This window comes from Osmerus mordax, chromosome 11 (genome assembly GCF_038355195.1).
Source record: "Osmerus mordax isolate fOsmMor3 chromosome 11, fOsmMor3.pri, whole genome shotgun sequence".
NCBI lineage: Eukaryota > Metazoa > Chordata > Actinopteri > Osmeriformes > Osmeridae > Osmerus > Osmerus mordax.
The window spans coordinates 11,125,308-11,145,775 of NC_090060.1; the positions used below are offsets into that span (position 1 = coordinate 11,125,308).

A 20,468-nucleotide genomic window follows, 5' to 3' on the forward strand; every position below is an offset into this window, starting at 1 on the left:
CAGACCATCAGAGAAAAAGGTAGGCTGTACTCATTTAGTTGAGCAGTGTTAGGTCGACGGAGGAAGGGAGATTTGGTTTAGACTGCTTACACTTGTATACTTTATGGAAGACGTTTCCAGAATTGAAAATTAATCTTAGTCTACGAATGTTCTGACAAAATTAATAGCTTTTTAAATTGTAAATGTGATATATACTCAACATGGAAAATATACAGGATAGAGAATTGTGTCATCTTCAGACTACTTTGCAAAATTGCATTTGCCGTAGTCATTGGGTTGACCCTTGGTACAGTTTATATTGTTAACTAAATAGTGACCTCTACCCATAGAAAGCCTCTGAAGTGTGAGATGTTGCTGTCAGAAGGTTGGCTCCCAACAGTTATGCTTTTGAGCCTTTTTGGCTCACTGCTAGAATCAAAAGGTAGGACAAACTTTTTCCCAACAGTTCCTGTGTTTTTAACTGTTCAATAATGGTGTCCTGAAAACATTTGACACAATTGATGCAGAGGCTTAATTTCTTGTATTCTCATGGGTTATCCATGTGGCTGTAGTCGAAGGCAACAGGTTCTCAATCACAGATCTTTTTACATTATCAAAGCTTGCCGTGCATTATATTACCGTAACAGGTCCAACAGAGCCTATGTGGAGGCAGTATCTTTTGTGATTAGTTTGAGATCTTTTATCAGTGTTCCTTGAGCACAATAATGCAGTGCAGCTGCTCAGAGTGCGTCGGCCGAGGGCCAACTCATTCCTGGAAGAGATAATGCCAGGAAACCTGGAGCGGGAGTGTTATGAAGAGACCTGTTCCCAGGAGGAGGCGGCTGAGATCTTTCAGACCAGAGAGAAGACGGTATAGTACTGTCCCTAGTGTGATCACACAGCTCTCTGCACATATACACCACTCTCAAACTCTGTGTCCCTGCTATTCTGTTTTACAGATGGAGTTTTGGTACAGGTATAAAAGTAAGTACAGAATTCCTGATCTTATGGCACTTGGTTTGTTAAATGAGAGTCTGAAAGGGGTCTCATTGAAGCTATGTATGTTTTCTGTGAACTAGATCTAAACCCTTGCTCCTACAACCCTTGTCTCAATGGTGGAATCTGCACTGTGGATCGAAATGGATACCTCTGCTTGTGCCCCCCACGATATGATGGCAAGATTTGTTCCATAGGTATGTCTGTATCCATACATGCCTAATAGCCAGGTTCTAAGACCCTCTCCCACATACATAATTCATTAACATTCACATGCTTGTTCTCCTCCTACAGAGGTGTTTGAGTGTCAGTATCAAAATGGTGGCTGCCTGCATTACTGTACCAACCAGGAACGCACGTCCGGTGTCCTGTGTGGCTGTGCCCAGGGCTACCAGCTCGACGAGGATGGCAAGGGCTGCTCTAAAGCAGGTGGACATTATATAAACACACCACCAAATACTATCCTTGGCAAAACACCACCATCCAGAGTTTTCTTTTGGCATAGTTGAATGCTGTCATACATAGATAACTCTAACTTTTATATGACTGTCTTTGTCAGTGCCGTTCCCGTGTGGTAAGAAGCAGAGTGTGTCCCATCGTCGTCGGTCTCTGTTGGACGACTCCCAGGACGTTGCCTCAACGTCACCCTCACCCTCAGTCTCACCCCTTCTTAATTATTATGGAAACTTGACTGTGGAGGGAAACTGGACTGTGGAGGGGAACTGGACTGTGGAGGGAAACTGGACTGTGGAGGGAAACTCCACCTCCCCAGAAATGAACTCCGGCCAGTGGGCCGAGAACAGCACAGAAGTCCTGGACGATGTTGGCGAAGACACTCGTATAGTGGGCGGTCAGCTGGAGAAGCAGGGGGGGAGTCCGTGGCAGGTACAGAAGATAGGTTAAGCGATTTATGGCTTACTACCATAGGAGCACAACAGAGGTGGAGAGGGTTGGGTTGACCACAAAAGTTAGGTTTTCTTCCTCTATGGCCAATGGGGCTTCTGACGGCCTTGTAATCATGTGGTTCTGTGCAGGTGATGATCCGGAGAAAGGATGGGTATGGGTTCTGTGGTGGAACCCTGATAAGCCAGCGCTGGGTCATCAGCGCTGCACACTGTTTCTCAGACATAGTTCCTGACCATGTGATCCTAGGTGAGGATGTGTGGCCACTGAGACACTCAAACATGTCATGGTGTGTGTTGCTCTTATGAACGCTCTGTGTTTCTCCAGGAGACTATGACAAGCAACGGCCCGATAAAAACGAACAGATGATCATGGTGGAAAAGCTGGTGGTTCACCCTCACTTCCATGTGTACACCTTCGACAGTGACCTTGCTCTGGTCTACCTTGCCCATCCAGTGGTCCTGAGCGCAATCGCCATCCCTGCCTGCCTTCCCAACAATCACCTGGCTAAAGAGCTGGATAAGGAGGACATCCGGGGCGTGGTGACGGGCTGGGGAGCCACTCAGTTCCTGGGCCGCTCCTCTCGCTTCCTAAGGAAGGTGGTTCTCCCCCTGGTGGATCAGAAAAAGTGTGTCCTCTCTACGGAGCAGGTGGTAACTGACAACATGTTCTGCGCCGGATTCTTGGAGGCCAAGCTGGACTCCTGCAGCGGGGACAGCGGTGGCCCATTTATGGTCAACTTCAGAGGGACATGGTTTCTGACTGGAGTAGTGAGCTGGGGTGAAAAGTGTGCTGCTAAGGGTAAATATGGCGTTTATACCAGACTAGGTAACTACCTGCACTGGATCCAAGACACTATAAAGATGCAGGAGCAGATCAGCAGCCAGACCTGAAAGCCTACAGGACTGGAAAACAAATGTACCAAACATAACAAATCTGGTGCTTAAAGAGTTATAAATACTGAAGCAGTTGTCCAAAGAAAATAATAATTTGTGAATAGAATGTTACAAAAAGCCACAATTTGAGCTTGACTCATGACTTGATTCCAATTAAGATCACTGTCTACTTTGTATATCCCTATATCCCATTATACACCCCAATAATCCTGTCAGTTCTACTTGCACAATTTGTATAATTTCTGTGTAATGTGACAAGACCAAAAGGGAATGCGTGAACCAGTAAAGAACACATTTAAGAAAATAATTATTTGGTCCCACTGGGAAGAGGCCCCGGGGAAGACCCAGGACACGCTGGAGGGACTATGTCTCTTGGCTGGCCTGGGAACGCCTCGGGGTCCCCCAGGAAGAGCTGGTGGAAGTGGCCGGGGAGAGGGAAGTCTGGGCCTCCCTGCTTAGGTTGCTGCCCCCACGACCCGACCCCCAGAAAAGCAAAAGATGATGCATGGATTATTTGGTTATTTGACTTAAATCAAATAAAAAGTTGCCTGCAGTATATATTTGTTGTCTCCAAGCATCAATAAACAAGCAATGAGGCCCAGATTTAAAAGAAAAAGGATGGCATAAGGCATGAGAAGGATGGTGGAACCCTCTTTATTAGGAAAGTAACATCTGAGCTGGCACACTGTGGAGACATATCCAGACTGCTCCTGTAGAGGGTTAACATACATGAAATGGACAATATGTGTCCTAGAAGTCCAAAGGACTGATGAGGACCGGCCAAGCCTGTGAAGACATTATCATACATTCAGAGACTCAGGCCGGGCAGAGTGAGGCTTAAAAGACCTTAAAGCAACAAAAGCAAAGAAAAAAAAAACTAAAAACTAAACACTTTAAAATATCAGAGCGGCATGTGGTTTCCCTGGACGCTGATCTTCACGGCGTGGCCCGTCTTTTTCATACGCTTGATGTCTGCAAAACGACGCATCTGTTTGTCCACCCGAGACATGCCTTTCTTTAATGGACCCTGAGGGGACAGAAGGAGGGACATGTAGATTACAGACAGCAAGGTGGAAGGAAGAGGAGGTCTTTCCCAATGGTGTCTACTCACGTTACCAATGTGCTTAGAATCCAAATGTATGAAAATCACTTCACACCAAAGTAGAAAACTAAAGCAACAGACATGCTGGTATGTCATATTTGCAGGAATGTTCAGTATACAGATTGACGTTGTTGTGCATAATTAATTGTTGGACAGGTGATCATTTGAGTGGGCCAGTTAGTTGGGGAAGCTTGGGGGGGTGGAACTACACTTCAGACAAGAGGCATCTCTGCATACTGCACGCCGTGCACCAGGGACATGCAGGTGGCACTTACTGCCCCCCAGTGGTGATGGTAGGTACTATAGGGGCATATGGTTTCCCTCCACACTGATCTTCACCGCTCCCTGTAGGCGCTTTCTCTTCCTCTCCTCTGCAATGCGTCGCTTGTGCTTCTCCAATCGACTCAGCCCTTTCTTAAAGCCACTCTACAGGAACCAATCATATCTCAGCATCCTAATGGTCTTTCCCTCAGAGGACGCCCATCTCGACACACACCCAACAGACTACAGAGCTATGTTTCAATTGACTCAACACCAGTATGTTTGGAATCCCCGATCTCAGGCCACAGAGGAAGATTTGAGTCGTCCTAGAGGCATTAAGAAAAACGTACCCGGCTGGACTCGACCTCCACGTTCCATTTGGGCCGAACCACATAGTCCTTGTTGGATGGCATGGGAACCCTGGCACGGGCACAGAACCCTGGGTCTCCAGGACGTAGGGCTCTGAGGGGCACACACAGGCACCAGGTTAACAGAGATAGACACATGCCAAGAACTTAATACACTTGACACACGTCAGTTAGACTACTTACTTCTCCTCCCCTGTCAGCACTTTCTCCAAATCTCTGCGTGGAGTCTGACCCCCTGAGCTGTGGAGAAAAGAGAAAACCTGTCAGGGGTTTGACACACTGCTGAGTACTGAGGTCCCCAGCCAGTTATCCAACAATCCCAGCACACTAGTCCTAACATGCGATTACTATCACTCTTCACAAGGGTTAGAGCAGCCATGATCCCAATAAAGCTGTACATTACAGTATCAAAAACAAATAAATGAACTGAAGTACAAAAATAAAGATGATAAATTCCATTAAAAAAATACTAATCTGACAAATTGTCAACCTGCTGAGAGAAGTGGAGTTACATGAACATGTGAAATGAGGCAAGGTTGTGACAGGGTGAAAGGCTAGTGTGTAGGACGAAATGCAGGTTAAACCTTCACTGCTGACCGAGGAGCGTTTTTCTTTGTGACTGCTGACAAACTGACATTGCTTTTACGACAACTCAAACGCAAACACAGAGTTCTAATAACACTGAAGGCAAGGGACCTGAAGGCGTGTTTCTGACTGAGGTCCAAGTCACCCCGGAGGCAGAGCTAGCAGTGCAATCATGCAACCACACTGAACCTGAGGAGCGGGGAGAACACGTCCGGCTCCTCCGACCTCTCCACCTTCTGGGGAACACTTTGTGGGATGAAGGCGGAAGGGCGGATGGGAAGACAAGATGGGTGTCATGGAGAGGAGTAGGTTGTGATAGAGAAGGAGCAGTGTGCCACAGAGAAGAGAGGGGAAGTGAATACTGGATGAATGTAAGTAAAGGAAGGATATAACAGTTCCACTAGGGGAATGAGGAAAGAGGGGTCAGACGGGGATGGGGTGGGGTCTATGTGGAAAATGGAAAAAGTGATGCCAGGTAGGAGAGTGCGTGCTGGGGTGTGTACCTGAGGCGTCTGCGCTGAGGCATCTGCTGGTCGAGGTCTCTCTGTTGTCTCTCCTCTCTGGTCATACCCTTGTAGTTGGAGGTCAAGCCGAATATGGGTCGCGACCACTCATCTGTAAAAATGACAACTATTAACACCCAACACCTCCTTGAAAGAGGACAATCTAAACCCTTAAATTAGATAAACTTGCTTTCATTGTGGGCGCCAGACAACATGAATCTATGGCCCTGTGTGCTTGACTGAACAGACACTTACTGATGAGCTTGAGGGCGACGTCCTTGTTGGGGCGTGACTCTTTGGGGTGTTTGTACAGGAACATTACAGACCGGCCAATCCCGCTGTGTTTGAGAGTCTCCTGGCTTACACTAGGGAGCTGGGAGAGGGGAATGACAGGTTTAAGACGTCATGTTCATGACGTTCACATATCCCCTCAACCCTCAGCACTCCTGGTGCCATAGTGATAGCTGCATCTTCAAAATCACATTCGACAATAGCTGAACAAATGGCTTGAACCCCATTCATACTGACTTCCTGTAGAATCCTGAGGAGTTCCTCTCTGATTTTGAGAGCGGGGAGACTCTTGTCTGGGAGAGGACTGATCCACTCCTTGATAGCAGACATCACACCACTGTCGATGAAAGTCTCCTTGAGATCCTGTCTGTATGCACATAATACGACGTCAGACCACATACCTAAAACACCAGCACTCACTTCAAATCACACCCGAGATGGGGACACTTACTTTTTTAGGTGCATGACCACTGTAGGGAGAAGGGTCAGCTTTTTGAGTGCTGGTTTCTTCTGACTGTTCAGTGTTCTATCCTCCTGTGAATCAATCACTCGTAGTTAATGTGACATCGTGGAACATCAATCATAATGGTTTGGGGGTTGTTGTTGTTTTTTTTTTAAACCCACACCACACACCAAAAAAAACGGAAGCTCACCTCTGCAGCCTCGTTCATCTTGGTGATCATGGCGCTGACCACATCGTCAGCATCACTGATGAACGTCCCGCCGTCCCGGTTCCTTCTCCTCTTCCCACTTTGGGCCTTTTTGCGGGCCAGCATCACGTCAAAGTCGGACATGAAACTGGTGCTGAGACAGATACAGAACGATGTCGGTTAGGCCACGTGCAGGACCAAAACAACAGCTTATTAGGTTCAAGAAAAACAACGATGGCTGGCTATAGAGATACTCACTCTTTGCCGCCTCGATCCACGCCGTCATCAGAGTCCGAGTCGTCCTCAACGGCCTTCTTGGCAGACGCCTGTTCTTTGTTTTTCTCTCCCTCCAGATCCTCCTGGTTGAAACCCTGTTGGTATAGAAGCAAAACATTGTAAGTAGGGACCATCACCGTTCTCAAACCTGAAACATCGCTCATTGACTATGTTTTCAAGGAATTAGAGGGGCTTTGGTCAACAGCGAAATCAATAGCTCAAAACTGAATTGTAGTCAGTGTAAAACTAAAAATTAATTCTTACCGTAAACTCTTCTCCTTCCTCATCTCCAGATTCCCCAAAGATGTCTGCAATCATTTTCCTGAGTAAGAAATACATTTGTTGGTACTTCAGCTGTCTGAAAAGTCCTCAAACAGTCAGGCGGGTCGAGACCCCTCAGATACGGGAAAGGAGCCGTGAAAGCGAAGCACTTCAAATACTCACTCCTCTTCATCTCCCGAGTCGCTGTCGCTGCCAAACAGCGTTTTCTCATCCTTCTTTTCTGCTGCATCCTTGTCTTCCTCATCCTCGCTGTCGGATCCCAGCTCCCTGAGTTTGGCGGCCATGCTCTTGTCAGGTGCATCCGACCCGGCGTCGCTGTCTGAGTTGTCGTCGTCAGAGACGGCACGGTTCTTCTTTGCAGCTGAGAAGAAGCAGTCGCCACCACCGTCAGAATTTCTCTGAATTATCTTCACACATACCAAGGTACAATAGTCAATGTTGTCCACTTACCTGGTTTGTCAGCTTTCTCTTCCTCATCTTCACTGTCTGACAGGATGGCTTTCTTTCTCTTTACTACAATAAAAGATAACAAAATAAATCACCAACTTGACCACAGTGAAAAAATGAATTAATACAGACATTATGTAGCAAGAACACAAAAGATGAGATAAACTTTGAGAATGTTACCAGGCTTGTCTTCATTATCCTCACTATCATTGGCTGTTGGTTTGAGTCGACTCTCCCCCTCCTGGTCACTGCCTGCCGCCTTCATCTGACCTTCCTCCTCGTCCTCGCTGTCTGAGTGCATCACAGCCTTCCACTTGCCTTTCCCCTCCTCTGGTTTCTCAGTCTCCTCATCATCAGACTCTATCTGTTTCTTGTGTTTTGGTACTTCTGTGTCAGAGTCACTGCCTGCATTTGACTGCCTAGCCCGAGGCTGGTCCTCATGTTCAGAGTCACTCCCAGGAACTTTTGCCCCTGACTCCTCCATGTCAGAGGTGCTTCCTTGACGTTTGACTGGGGACCCCTCATTGTCAAATGTAATGTCTCTTTCCTTGATGGGAGACTCCTCATTGTCTGATGGGGTCCCTGGTCGTTTGACTGGAGAGCCCTCGTTGTCTGATGGGATGCCAAGTCGTTTGACTGGGGAACCCTCGTTGTCAGATGTTGTGGCTCTTTGCTTGACTGGTGACTCCTCGTCGCTGTCTGCAGGTTTGGGAGGCTCTGGCTCTGAGTCGCTGTTGTGTGCTGCTGCCTCCCCCTCAGAGTTGCTGTCCTCGTCTCTGTTTCCCTCGTTGTCTGAGCCGCTAGCCATGCCATTCCTCTCCATGACATGCCCAGCTCCATCGCCCTCATCCTGAGTAACAAAGTCTTACTTAGTCGTCATAATTTCGTTTAAATTTGTGGCCTTATAGGTCCTTAATTTAACGGAATACACGATCCTAACCTCTGAATTATGTCGCTCGCTCCTCATCTCCTCACCGTCAGAACCAGGGGCATGTTCGTCCTGAACTGGCGTGCCACCGCCATCATCTACATACAAAAACAGTTTCAAACACTAGCTAACCTTGGTTGACTGGACATCATGAACCGAATGCGCCATCAGGAATAACAGCATTATGAGGAAACAAAAGCTGTTCTTACCAGAGTGATTCCCAGACATGAAATCATCCTCTTCGCCGTCCATGTGTCCAAATTCAAGACACAATGGCAGATAAATCAACTGTGCAGATAAGCCCGGCCTATGATCTGATTTATAGCTATTTCATCAACAACAATCTAAATATTTCGGAAATGTTCAATCCGTCGCATATTACGCTTCTTTAATAGGCCGGACTATGTTAGCTAGCTAGCTAACAAGCTACGGTAGTAGCTAGCGAAACGTCGTGGTAGCACGTTTATCGGCACTGTATTACTGAGGTCAGATCAAGCTTGCAAAAAAGCCCATCAAGCAGAATATCTTGCAGGACATTTATGGCCTTTTACTACAAGAGATAAAAAAAATGTTTCAACAGACAACCAAAGTATCTGAAACACTACACCTCAAATGTTGATCAAAATGGTGTCAGTGCACAAGAGGTCACTTCTACGCACGCGTTAAATTATGCGGCGCCTTAAATTGACATCACTATCATAATATCCCAGACAAACAACTTTTATTTTGAAAACATATCTTCATCTCCCAGGTAACAGAAATAAAATTCTGGTGTTTCATAAAAAACGTATCAAGACATATTTATTTCGTATGTATGTCATTTCGATAGTGTCTCAAAATGCCCATACAACCATTTTTTGGGTTCAATTAATTCCTAGCATTTAAAGACAGAACAATCAATCTAACATTGTTTACATGATTAAATACAAAAATTCAGGACAAAAATGATGTTCAGTAAGAAGTAATTTATCATCGTATTATATGACCTATTAATTCGACACAGAGTGATTATTTGTGTAATAACTAAGTAAGTTGAGTAGTAACAGAAATGCCATAACATATGTACACACAACATTAAAACATAATATAACACTTATTTCAATATGTAACACTAGTATATCCCTTATTTTGTACTTTTCAGGCAACACAGCAGACTACTTCCAAACATTTCACTTATACTCAATATATAATTCATTTATAGTTGTAAGGGTCAGTTGAACTGTATTCAAGTAAGAAATATGTATAATTGTAGAACATAATTTATAAAAACTTAAGACTGTTAGCATCATTAGTTCCCACATCTTCTGAGTAGTCTGATAATGTTTAACTCTTTGCTTGATTTTAAAATAATATTCAAAGAAGTGCCAGACACTGCAGCCAATCGAAGGATTCCCCAATCCTTATCTGCAAAATGGTAATGCCCTTTCTCCTTGATAAACTTTACACCTAAGTGCTATTCTCGTTGTGCTGGTCATTCAATATCTGTCTCTCTTCTCCTTCCTCATCTCCATTTCTGCTGAACTGTCGCCGGGTCAGTCTTTCTGGGTCATGGGAAGCCATGTCACTGAAGTCACGAAAGATGTCCTGGAACGTCTCATCGTCACCTGTTCACCAAAACACAAGCAACTTAGAAAATGGGTCATCTGTAGAGTGTTTTGTGTTTAATCATGCCATGACCTTGGCTACCTAGTCCTGTTCCTGTATTCCAACTAATTCAGTTTTTTTTTCTTCACAAATACTATTCATAACTAATCTGCATTAGTTTACCAAACAGCTAATTATTAGTATCAGGTAGAGAGTCTGAGCCAAAAGCTACAGTACAGCAGGTCTCTAGGAATAGGGTTGTTAAACTCTGCACTGTTATGTATTTCAAAGTATTACCCATAGATCCAAAGAATCCCTCAGAGTCTCTCATCTCTTCATTCATGCGGGCCATACGTAATCTGTCAACATACAAGACCATAACAAAGTATTATTAATTTCTTTAACATTTTGGTACACAGATTAGACAGTCAATTAACAGTCTGTGGCACATCTCAGGCGCACAAATTTTACAGTCTGTGTTTACTAACCACATGAAAAGTAACCACATCTCAGGCGCACATATTTTAGTGCAATGATAACATTTCAGTTTCTTACATATACAGTAGAGCCTAGAACAATGCAATGCAATGCATAGCAAAAAACAACAAGATATCTTAAGTGCTATATCAACTATATATCAACTGCTCGTGGATGCATTTTCTTATCAACTGGACAGTTACAAAACACTTCTGGATATGATTTACCATGTTACTCACAATGTCACAATGTCAGCATGTGCCGTCTCTATGGCGATAGCTAGTGGGTCCTGTCCCGTTTCATCAGCCGCATACTGATTGGCTCCTCTCTTGAGAAGCAGACACACTTGCCTGCAAAAGTGGGTATCTTAGCTAAAGCCATTTGAGAAACACCAAAATTATTTTAAACCCATAGACATGGGTTTATAGAATACTACTCCAAATCCTCACCCTGTATGGCCCCAGGTGGCAGCCACATGAAGAGCCCCTTGTCCTCTTTGGTCACGGTGGTTTACATTGGCTCCATTCAGCAATAAGTACTCACATGCCAGAAGGGACCCCTGCAAACAAGCACAGGCACATGTAAACAAACACAGAATAAAACTATAATTTCAATGATAAATTACAAGTATCAGTTTCATCACCCCAATAGCTGACGCAATCAGAGGTGTGCGTCCCTGCTCCTCAGAGTAGCTCCAGTTTGCCTCTGCCCCTTGGGCCAATGCAGCTGCCATAGAGACAAGGTTCCCTTGAGATGCAGCCTGGTACAACTGACGTCCTGCGTCTTCTTTCCCCATCTCTAAAACAGCAATGGAAATGGGATTATTCAAAATGTATGGCAAAATATATGGAGCCCTTTGAAACATATGGTGAGGTCACTGTGAACCTACGTGTCTCAGGAAAGCTGCCACCTTTAACAAATCTTCTCTCCACATACTTCTCCTTAATCCATGTCTCTCTTTCTGGGCTGATAAACATATATGGTAATAGAGCATTATTATAGAGCATTATTAATGTAATGAATCATGAGATTAGTTTGAAGAGTGCATTGATTAATTGTCAATTGCTGAATTTGCCAAAGAAGTGCCAAATATGACATAATAGCCACTGTACGTACCGTGGGCTGTCAGAACTGGGTTTCACTCTGTCCTCCTCCAAACACCTGGCTTCATATATCCCATTGATGACATCATTACCCAGAGCGCACAATAGCTACAGAAGAGGAGAAAATAAGGTCCATACCAGGTATAATGCACTTTTAACCTACATAAAAAAGAGCAATTCTAATTAAGAACATGGTTGATGACTGCTACCTTAAGCTGCTCTGGATCCCAGGAGTCCAGGGTGAGAGACCGTACTTTGGAGACATGAACTCCAAGGCTCCTGTCGGCACAAACAGCACAACCAAAACAAACATGACATTTGACAACCAAAATGTGACTGAATTCACACTGTCTGTGAGGTGAATCCTCCGAACCATGCCATACCTATGGATCCCAGAGCACTCAATGCACATGGTAATTCCCAGATTGATGCTGGCCCAGCGAGGCTGCTCCTCTCCACAGTCACAGCAGCGCTGGTTCCCTGGGCCTTGGAGGGCTACACCTAGGACTGCAGGCCTCACAGGGGCCTGGCCAGGCTGGGGATCTAGATTATTGATGGGCTGGGGGATATGTTTGGGCTGGAAGAAAATTTAAATGTATTTGATGGTGTGTTTTTTTTAGGTCTACCATTTATGCGAGTTTGTAATTCCTGGAATGTTTGTACATTTTAGATATTGTTACCTGCAGTTGCTGGGACTCTACTTTCTCACGGTAAGCCAAATCGATGCTGCCCTGTACAGCACTAATCCAGGCCTGCTTCAGCTCTTCTGAATCTGCCTGGAGGGCACAACATCTGGACAAAGGTCAATCAGGTCAGCCTTGCTATCAACTCTAGCAATGAACAGTCAGCAAACATTACCAAATTCATAATGGTTTCATAATGCACTGTCAATAATCCAATAAAGTTTAAAAGTGAAAAAATACTACTTTTGAACAGAGACTAGTTCAAAACAGAAGCGGCGGTCAACACTGTCCAGACTCTTCACTGCACAGAGCCTGAGGTCATCGAACAGCACCAGAGGCTCCTCCTGCAGAACACAGAGTCAAGAATCCTTCACTCTAAGGAAGTTAATTAAGAGGAGACTGACTTGACAAAACTCAAGACAAAACTTTAGACAAAACCTTGTGTGTTTTCCTGTAGATTAGCTGATTATCTTTGATAGAAAACCAGCATCTAAAATAAGAACAGACACATAGGGATTATGTCGATAATTAGGCAGATGTGAAGGAATGTCTTCTTTTGCAGAATGTTCACTTACCTCTTCCATGTCTTATTCTTTCTACGAGACCTTTTGAAGAGGTAGCCTTGTATAGTCTCACCTCGATCAGGACAGGTGCTTACTATAGGTTCCCCAGAGGCATCCTGAAAGTGGACATTTCCATTTTAAATGTAGGACACACACACTCTATGGAATCCAATAGTCAACACTAAAGACTGCAACGATGATACTCACTCTCTGCTGGACCAGAAGATGAGTATTTTCTAAGTCCTTTCTTTTTGCTGTGCATTCAATGGAGATTTGGGCAAGCTATAACAAACATTGTAAAGATCATTAATAAAGAGATCAAGAAATAACTGAACAATACAGTTATTCAAGTCAAGTGTATTTCGAGTAAAAATGTAAAAGCAACCAATGTTATTCAAAGTGCTGTACAATCAACCAAGACAAAATAAGGAATTAAAATAACATTTAGGGACACATAGGTTCCAATGGTTATACTCTGAGGGGTTCACGTTTTACACGTATTGCTACATAAAAAAATATTTTTGGCCTCACCTGTGAAGCCATGCTTTTCATAGCAGGCTCCAGATCCCTCAGTAAGTCAAAACCTTGGTGAAAGAAGGTGTACTGGGCATGGAAGTATGAAAAGACCTGAAACATAATGGGACAAAATAGGTTACAAATATTCTACAACTTTTGTATATAACATACTTTGTTGTACTAAAGTTGAAATTAAAATAAGCAAACTCCCTGTCACTAATTTCTGACTTCAATTAGAAAACATCACTTACAGAATTCAAGATATCCACCTTCTGTTGGACCATGAAATTGTTCATCTGTATTAGAAGACAGATTATTGTGATGGTTTATCCCCATTAGTCATAGTAAACACAGTTGTTAAGCCATCTCAACGTGTTCTCTCACTTGCCTACTTAAACAAACAAAGCTATCCTGTTCTTCCAGGATCTCTGGGTGAATACAATCAAGGGGCAGAAGACATTTTTCAATATGTTGTAAAACTGTGCATGCTCTTTGATGCTGACTGCTTCTCCGTATATCGGAGAGCTTCCTATTTGACCACAACAAAACTTGATATTATCAAAACGTTTATAAATCTATGGTTGAGAATGTTGTCTACCTGCAAGCAGTAATCCAACGCAAAGTGCTGATAACATTTGCGTGTGGCCAGCAGAATATGGCTGCTGCGCTCAGCATCACTGGCTTTGTGGCGAGATATCTGGGCATTTTTCATGGCTGCTGTCTCCAGATCATCCCCAATTCTCACAAACTCCTTCCTTGTCTCTCTCAACTGTGGCAGGAACCTAAATAACAAGAGCACATTAGGAAAAATACTGAAAGAATAGAAAGCAATTGGTTGATCTTCAGGGTGTGAAAAATAGTATTCAAAATATATCACACAAAATGGAACTAGCTGATGTTTACACGTGTGATGCAACATACTGTGTTAGGAGGTTTGTAAGTTGCTGAGTGATGGCTCTCTGTGTCTGGTCAAACAGCATCTGGAGCAAGGAAGTTTGTCCAATAGAGAGAAACAAGTAATGAGAATCAAATTAGAAATATATCTATTATATACAATTATGGTCATTTCTGTTGAGATGGGTAATCTATAATGTACTTTATGTAAGCAATAGCTTATTCACAAAGCATACCTAACCCCATTACCCATTGAAACTGACAAGAGTGCAGCAACAAAAAGTAACTACTCACAGTATGGAAGTTGATCATTTCCTGTAGCCCTTGACTAAACTGGCTCATGCAGTTCTGAAGGGAAAAGTAGTTTATTAATACCATCAGAATGCATTCTTCTTGAAACTTTTATCCATTATGCCTGTCAATATGTCATGTACATTTTCTCCATACCATAATGATGCTGTCCTGCTTGTGGTACGAGGAGAATTCTGCCAATCCACTGAGGAATAACTGATTTGCTGTATTGTATGCTTGTCCCGATTCAACCATCTTCCCACAAAGCTTCATCACCTTAATAGGGAAAATAGAAGCAAGAAAATGTAACAATCCCTAGTGCCTAGGAGTACTTTCTCCAATGCCCTCTGACAGGTTTGTCCAGTCCAATCAGAACCCCACAAGCACTCCGACGGAGGAAATTCATTAGTAGATTCATATTCCCTAAGGTAATATATCACAGTTTATCATGGTACCTTTTCAACACGACTCTCTAGTTCGGTCACATCACTTTCACAATGGCCCAGGGTCTGCCTGTGAAAACACCAATTGACATTCTATGAAAACATGCAATCAAAAGTAATTTATCAAATGTATTATGTTGTTGTGAGAGGTACCTGAATGTAGGTGAGTCTTTGATGCACTCCTCAAAGTCCAAGAAGGAATCCATTCCAGACGTGTAAATTATCTTAATAAATTATGAGAGATGGGTGGTAGTAACTTATTTTAAACATGAGTAATACGCTGGGTTCACTTGCCATCTGTTCACTTTCCTGATTCACATTTGGACGCCAGATAGAAGGCATGACATCCACGTATCATGTCGACTCGGCACGTATATTTTACAGGCGTGGTTGTGATACATATTATAGTCAGTCATTAAATATTCAGACGTTTACACATTTTTAATTTTTAACATAGCCCTCCGGTATCGGGGTAACTCACTAGCTATTTATTTACAGGGAGCTTCCTTGCATTGAGATCGATGGAAACCGAAGATCAGATGATGTTCCACGCACAGGTGGCAGTACACGCATAAAACACATGGCACACACAGGTATGAGTTATGCGATGAGAATGCAACTTGAATTTCATGTCAACAGCTGTCTTTGCATCTCTGCAAGGTGTTTGCTGGATGAGATCGGGATCAGTGTTTTGTAAATATATCCGGAGTGATGACTTCTTTGAATTTTGTCAACGACTTGCCATTCAGTTCTTATGTGCATTACCGCCACCTAGCATACCGGAGATCAAGAAAGGACTCGTGTCTTTGGCATTTCCATACGCACTCTAATGTTCGAAATGTTTCTGAATAGAAACCTTTTGAATGCTTGAAGTTTTAAAAACTCATAAGGAACATCTCATGGCAGGTCAGAGACAACGTTTTAATAAGAAAGGCAAACTTACAACATGGACACAAATCAGAGTGGTTGATATAGCAAATCATTAGGGAGCAGGATGGTCAATAAACAGTTCACATTTAGAGATTAGAACACCTCCATGTTTTAGGAGTTTTAGCATGAATACTTTCTCTGTTCATATAGTCATGGAGCAGATGCAGCAGAGCAGAACCTGTGATGTCCCAAGAGGAACAAGAGTCAGGGTAATGTTTTCAAAAACCAATAGACACCAAAATAACGGTGACGTTGTCTGCACAGCCCCTCCTCACAGCCTCATTAGCTAGTCGCTGGCAAGCTGCTTCATAGTGGCTTTCCTCCTCTGTCTGACCCTCCTTCCTCTCCAAAGTCCCATCCTAAAAAAAACGAGTACCGTACATAACACAAACGTAAGTAGGAAGTACAAAAACACATCTTTTTCACTGACCAGACGAGAATGACCAATCTACCCTCACTGCTGTGATCACTTTACCTCCAACACACTGACGACAAATTGAACAGCTTCCTCTGCAGAGAATACTTTGAATAGTCCATCACATGCCAGAAGGATAAACCTGAAGAGACAGAGGATAATTTATGAAATGTTTGAATGTATACGTCACTAGTCAATACATTTATGTCTCGACTAGACTAACCTGTCATTGGGGTTGAGCTGACAGCGCCTTAGGTCTGGTGTGGAAATGACTCCACAGCGCTTGTACTGGCCATCGCCAATGGAGCGGGATACTTCCAACACACCAAGCACCCGACCATCTCTGTAGTCACAATAAAGACAGAATTATATTGATTTCACAGTCCATGTGGAGCAACACTGTTTATTAGAGCATTACACCCACCTGACAGTGCCCCCAGCACGTTGGATCCTCATGCGCTCCTCATAGATGGTGGGGTTGTGTTCCTTGCTGAGAGCTAAAGTCACACACTTCTTTTCATTGACCTTCTCCTCCTGCTCCATTCTGCACAGCACAGCCTAAATTAAATCAACATAGAAACAATTGTCATATTATTTATTAATCATTAACTGGTAGTATAACTAAGTTGAAAGAAAGTACAATGAAAACTTGACCAAGAAGCCTACCCTGCTGTCTCCAAGGTTCGCAACATACACCATTTCATTGACCACCAGCACACAGGTGGCTGTTGTCCCGTCCTTCCAGGCTGGCTTCCTTTGAAACATTATAAATGGGTGAAGTTACTTCTTTGTTGCATATTTAGTTACGGTGGATTAGCTCACCGCTCATAGTGATGAAATCAATAAACGCCAGGATTTAAATTGTGAGATTTCATCAAAACACACAGGATTAATCAAGCACCCTTCAAAAAGTCGATCTATCCTTACTGGCTGGAAGCTTTTTTCAAAAAGTCTTCATCTGTCTGCCGGAAGGTATCTAGTAGACATTTCTTAACCAGTTTGTCTAGGTTTTCAGTTACTCCTGTAGAAGGTGACAAATATGCAGCATCTTCCTCAAGTACATGGACAGTCAAGTCTAAATTTAAGGCATGTGAAAATGTTTAAAGAGGGAAAGTACAGAATATCACCCATTTCTGTCTGTTTCAACATGTCTATGTTTTATCAACAAAGACTAAGTGCACTTTCAGGGCTTCATCACCATTTATTTGTGCATAAGTATTGGGATTGAGCAGGTGACAAAAAACTAAGACACCATCTACACCATAACTGATCTTGTCAATAGATGGAATTACCAAAGATACATATTTAAACAAACCTTTAGGAAATTTAAGTGCAAGGGTGTGATGGAGATGCTCAGCAGCAAAGCGAGAGGCACGAGCTCCGCCATGTCCGTCAAACACAGCAAAGTAGGCTACACGAGACCTGGAGCAGCACACAAACGCATTTACAGGGGAAATATTAGAAGCACATCTCCTCCATGAAGTCCAAGAATTGAGCCTGCCTGGTAATCCTAGTCCATAATGTGTTTGAGACAGACATTGTAAAAACAACATTCTAAAACATGCTGAAAACGGTGTTGGCTGTTGTATCAACCCAGCTGGAGATAGTTAGCAAGAAACTTACACTTGTGCTGGCAGGGAAGATAGGCAAGAGTTAATGTCAGGTAGGAGGACATGAGCATCTTGCATCTCATCTCTTTCACCTCTCCTTGCTGCAAAATACCCCTTCAGAGATGGTAGTCCTGTGGAACAAAAAATAAGGGTTAAGTTAGTTTTATACTACTACAAACTTTTTGCAGTAACTGATGGGGTGTGGCTCTACTCCTCGTGCCCACATTTTGAGAGCCTGTGTAAGTAAACCACAGGCTATCAATGCAGCCATGCTCTGTGAGTTTGGCAAATAGTAAAGTTGACTTCATAGAATTATTTGTACTCTGTTAGATGGGATTTACTTGATAGCCTTCAAAACATTACGAGAAATACTGTGGACTGTGAATGTTGAAAACCTTTACAAACTTTCTTTTCCTCCCACTTCTTTTCTTCCACCTCTTTCTCGTCATGGCAAGGCTCGAGTTTCCTCTTAGAACCTCTGTCATCTGCCTTAGGTGATTGAATCCTTGATTCACCTATAACACACATAACGAAAATGTCATAACTTGATCATAAATTCACAAAGTGAAACCTACTGAATTACTATCAAAATTGTAAAAGGCTGCTTGTCTAGGGATACGTAAAAATCGGGGTTGGATAGTAGCCACCGAACGCTAGTGATATAGGAAGTTGTTAGCTAGAGCTACTGTAGTGAGCTATTAGCGAGTGTCTAGCCTAAATATATCGTTACCTGTGCTTTGCGATGGTTCTGGAAGATCGTCAAATAAATCCATTTTCTTATGCCTACAGTGTAGTAATCGCACTCTCGCGTGTTTGGACCAGTCTATGATTTGGACGGTGGTTTTCAATTGTGTTGAATTAAGTATCCGGTGGCTAGGTGGCTGTGTTGATTTGACTAGAGATAGCTAGGGTGACATACGTCCTCTTTTTCCCAGACATGTCCTCTTTTTAGGACCTTAAGAAAGCGTCGAGACAGGATTTCAAAATGAACTAAAATGGCCAGTATTCGACTTCAGTTGCGTTATACGATGTGCATCTGGTCTAACACACGTAATTGTATGTGCGCGCATATTTGCGTGATTTAACCCCTTTTTGTAAGTCCCGCCTTCTCTCACACCAATTGGTCGATTATAAAAGGATTGCATCAACCATTGGCCAAATTCCTGCCTTTCAATCTCTGCGAACGCGCGAAACGCTGTAGTGTTTGGCATCAAACAGTTGGCGTTTTTTTAACCCTCGTGCTGCCTTCGAGTCACATGACCCAAAGGTTCATAACGAACCATCGTTGTGTTTACCCAATTTTACCCAATACAAAAACAAATAAAAATAATTTTCTTTTAACCATTCCAATATGGGGGGTCTGAGACAGCCCGACAATTAAAAGAAAATGCTTCACTTTGTTTTTGTATGAGGTAAATTTGTCGCAATACGACGGTGGGTCACAATGACTGATGGGTCAGAATTACCCGAAGATAACACAAGGGTTAAGCAATCACAATACACATAGAACATACCATAACACACCACCTCCCGGAAATGAGTCTCAACAGGTTGGGATGTCAGCAGTAGTAGCACATGGACATCCACTGTACTAACTTACATACATACAGATTATACAACATATGAAGCAGTACAAGCAATCATCTTTACATAGAAAAGAAACAGTTGGCGTTGGTGAGTAGGCTATTGACTGTAAAAACCATGAGGTGAGCATAGCTGCCCATTCGGGCCCAAAGCCACGTGAAGCCTCTTCCATAAGGAAGACTCAAAAAAGAGACATAATGATTGTAGCGTCGGCCAGGAATCGAACCCGGGAATCGAACCTCGCGAAAACTAACTATAACGATAACTATATTTGCGTCCACACCAACGGGCAGTCTTCTATGAATAGTGTGGAAGGTTGGTCTGAGTTTAGCACTCTAGGCCCTAGAGTGCAACACAAGGTCAGACTGGGCACTGAAATTCTTAAGACAAGACAACGCAAGCACCTGGCATAACATAACATATAAGTACACAGAACATAATATACATCTATGGTAAGCTTAAATAAGTAAAACTTCCTAAATAAACAGATAACAAGAAATAATACACTATACTAACCCTAAAAACTAAAACTTCCTAAATGTACAGATAACAATAAATAAATCAGGGGGAGTCACGTGGTTGAGCGGTTAGGGACTCGGGCTAGTAATCAGAAGGTTGCCAGGTCAATTCCCGGCTGTGCCAAGTGACGTTGTGTCCTTGGGCAAGGCACTTCACCCTACTTGCCTCGGTGGGAATGTCTCTGTATTTACTGTAAGTCGCTCTGGATAAGAGCGTCTGCTAAATGTAAATAATACACTATACTAACCCTAAATACACATAAAACCTATTGCAACCCTATAACCTATTCTAACCTAGGTGGAGAACAGTGAGTCATCATAGTGCAAAATTACAGATAGTGCAACCAGCAGCTGAACAGGTTGCCCAAAAGTGCCTTGCAGGACAAGAGT

At 43.2% G+C, this 20,468-nt stretch overlaps 4 protein-coding genes across 8 annotated transcripts; 1 reads left to right on the forward strand and 3 right to left on the reverse strand.

Moving 5' to 3' along the window:
* The first annotated feature begins 348 nt into the window (after positions 1–348).
* LOC136952316 (coagulation factor IX) lies at positions 349–2,982 on the forward strand. The gene is made up of 8 exons (XM_067247046.1): positions 349–421; positions 687–850; positions 939–963; positions 1,059–1,172; positions 1,270–1,404; positions 1,535–1,860; positions 2,010–2,127; positions 2,206–2,982. The coding sequence occupies exons 1-8, from the start codon at positions 349–351 to the stop codon at positions 2,769–2,771; spliced, it is 1,521 nt and encodes a 506-aa protein (XP_067103147.1). The 3' UTR covers positions 2,772–2,982.
* A 430-nt stretch (positions 2,983–3,412) lies between these two features.
* LOC136952317 (protein IWS1 homolog) lies at positions 3,413–9,080 on the reverse strand. Of its 4 annotated transcripts, XM_067247047.1 has the most exons (17): positions 8,677–9,080; positions 8,480–8,565; positions 7,720–8,389; positions 7,543–7,605; positions 7,255–7,453; positions 7,075–7,132; positions 6,793–6,905; positions 6,538–6,688; positions 6,336–6,418; positions 6,122–6,251; positions 5,849–5,966; positions 5,594–5,705; positions 5,280–5,336; positions 4,689–4,745; positions 4,488–4,599; positions 4,152–4,302; positions 3,683–3,801 (listed from the first exon to the last, which is right to left on the reverse strand). In XM_067247047.1, the coding sequence occupies exons 1-16, from the start codon at positions 8,717–8,719 to the stop codon at positions 4,177–4,179; spliced, it is 2,178 nt and encodes a 725-aa protein (XP_067103148.1). In that variant the 5' UTR covers positions 8,720–9,080; the 3' UTR covers positions 3,683–3,801; positions 4,152–4,176. The 4 variants fall into 4 exon arrangements, with proteins under 4 accessions (XP_067103149.1, XP_067103151.1, XP_067103148.1 ...); XM_067247048.1 differs by lacking the exon at positions 4,152–4,302 and having other exon boundaries at positions 3,413–3,801; XM_067247049.1 differs by lacking the exon at positions 5,280–5,336.
* A 171-nt stretch (positions 9,081–9,251) lies between these two features.
* zgc:162872 (BAR_ACAPs and ArfGap_ACAP domain-containing protein) lies at positions 9,252–15,715 on the reverse strand. Its single transcript, XM_067246335.1, has 23 exons — positions 15,503–15,715; positions 15,175–15,245; positions 15,034–15,091; positions 14,735–14,854; positions 14,582–14,635; positions 14,315–14,373; positions 13,992–14,175; positions 13,645–13,689; positions 13,409–13,504; positions 13,085–13,159; positions 12,890–12,993; positions 12,753–12,804; positions 12,558–12,658; positions 12,312–12,423; positions 12,015–12,208; positions 11,841–11,910; positions 11,645–11,739; positions 11,418–11,494; positions 11,172–11,326; positions 10,978–11,087; positions 10,768–10,878; positions 10,349–10,410; positions 9,252–10,071 (listed from the first exon to the last, which is right to left on the reverse strand). The coding sequence occupies exons 2-23, from the start codon at positions 15,225–15,227 to the stop codon at positions 9,914–9,916; spliced, it is 2,145 nt and encodes a 714-aa protein (XP_067102436.1). The 5' UTR covers positions 15,228–15,245; positions 15,503–15,715; the 3' UTR covers positions 9,252–9,913.
* A 208-nt stretch (positions 15,716–15,923) lies between these two features.
* Positions 15,924–19,001, reverse strand: ilkap (integrin-linked kinase-associated serine/threonine phosphatase). 2 transcript variants are annotated; one of them, XM_067246529.1, is made up of 10 exons: positions 18,707–19,001; positions 18,372–18,491; positions 17,990–18,107; positions 17,682–17,788; positions 17,294–17,387; positions 17,033–17,120; positions 16,791–16,924; positions 16,590–16,709; positions 16,427–16,508; positions 15,924–16,310 (listed from the first exon to the last, which is right to left on the reverse strand). In XM_067246529.1, the coding sequence occupies exons 1-10, from the start codon at positions 18,747–18,749 to the stop codon at positions 16,170–16,172; spliced, it is 1,047 nt and encodes a 348-aa protein (XP_067102630.1). In that variant the 5' UTR covers positions 18,750–19,001; the 3' UTR covers positions 15,924–16,169. The 2 variants fall into 2 exon arrangements, with proteins under 2 accessions (XP_067102630.1, XP_067102631.1); XM_067246530.1 differs by lacking the exon at positions 18,372–18,491.
* Positions 19,002–20,468: the final 1,467 nt, after the last annotated feature.

What these genes read in the sequence shown, in the direction of transcription:
- LOC136952316 (XM_067247046.1), top strand. Translation starts at nt 349, where the DNA reads ATGTTGCTGTCAGAAGGTTGGCTCCCAACAGTTATGCTTTTGAGCCTT. An exon ending in CTCACTGCTAGAATCAAAAG is followed by an intron (nt 422 to 686) that starts GTAGGACAAACT and finishes ATCTTTTATCAG; the next exon opens with TGTTCCTTGAGCACAATAAT. An exon ending in CAAGGGCTGCTCTAAAGCAG is followed by an intron (nt 1,405 to 1,534) that starts GTGGACATTATA and finishes TGTCTTTGTCAG; the next exon opens with TGCCGTTCCCGTGTGGTAAG.
- LOC136952317 (XM_067247048.1), bottom strand. Translation starts at nt 8,719, where the DNA reads ATGGACGGCGAAGAGGATGATTTCATGTCTGGGAATCACTCTG. An exon ending in GCGAGCGACATAATTCAGAG is followed by an intron (nt 8,390 to 8,479) that starts GTTAGGATCGTG and finishes TTTGTTACTCAG; the next exon opens with GATGAGGGCGATGGAGCTGG. An exon ending in AGGAAGGAGAAGAGTTTACG is followed by an intron (nt 6,906 to 7,074) that starts GTAAGAATTAAT and finishes CTATACCAACAG; the next exon opens with GGTTTCAACCAGGAGGATCT.
- zgc:162872 (XM_067246335.1), bottom strand. Translation starts at nt 15,227, where the DNA reads ATGGATTCCTTCTTGGACTTTGAGGAGTGCATCAAAGACTCACCTACA. An exon ending in AAAGACTCACCTACATTCAG is followed by an intron (nt 15,092 to 15,174) that starts GTACCTCTCACA and finishes GTGTTTTCACAG; the next exon opens with GCAGACCCTGGGCCATTGTG. An exon ending in GCCACCTGGGGCCATACAGG is followed by an intron (nt 10,879 to 10,977) that starts GTGAGGATTTGG and finishes CCACTTTTGCAG; the next exon opens with GCAAGTGTGTCTGCTTCTCA.
- ilkap (XM_067246529.1), bottom strand. Translation starts at nt 18,749, where the DNA reads ATGGATTTATTTGACGATCTTCCAGAACCATCGCAAAGCACAG. An exon ending in AGAACCATCGCAAAGCACAG is followed by an intron (nt 18,492 to 18,706) that starts GTAACGATATAT and finishes TGTGTGTTATAG; the next exon opens with GTGAATCAAGGATTCAATCA. An exon ending in TGCACTTAAATTTCCTAAAG is followed by an intron (nt 17,388 to 17,681) that starts GTTTGTTTAAAT and finishes CACCTTCTACAG; the next exon opens with GAGTAACTGAAAACCTAGAC.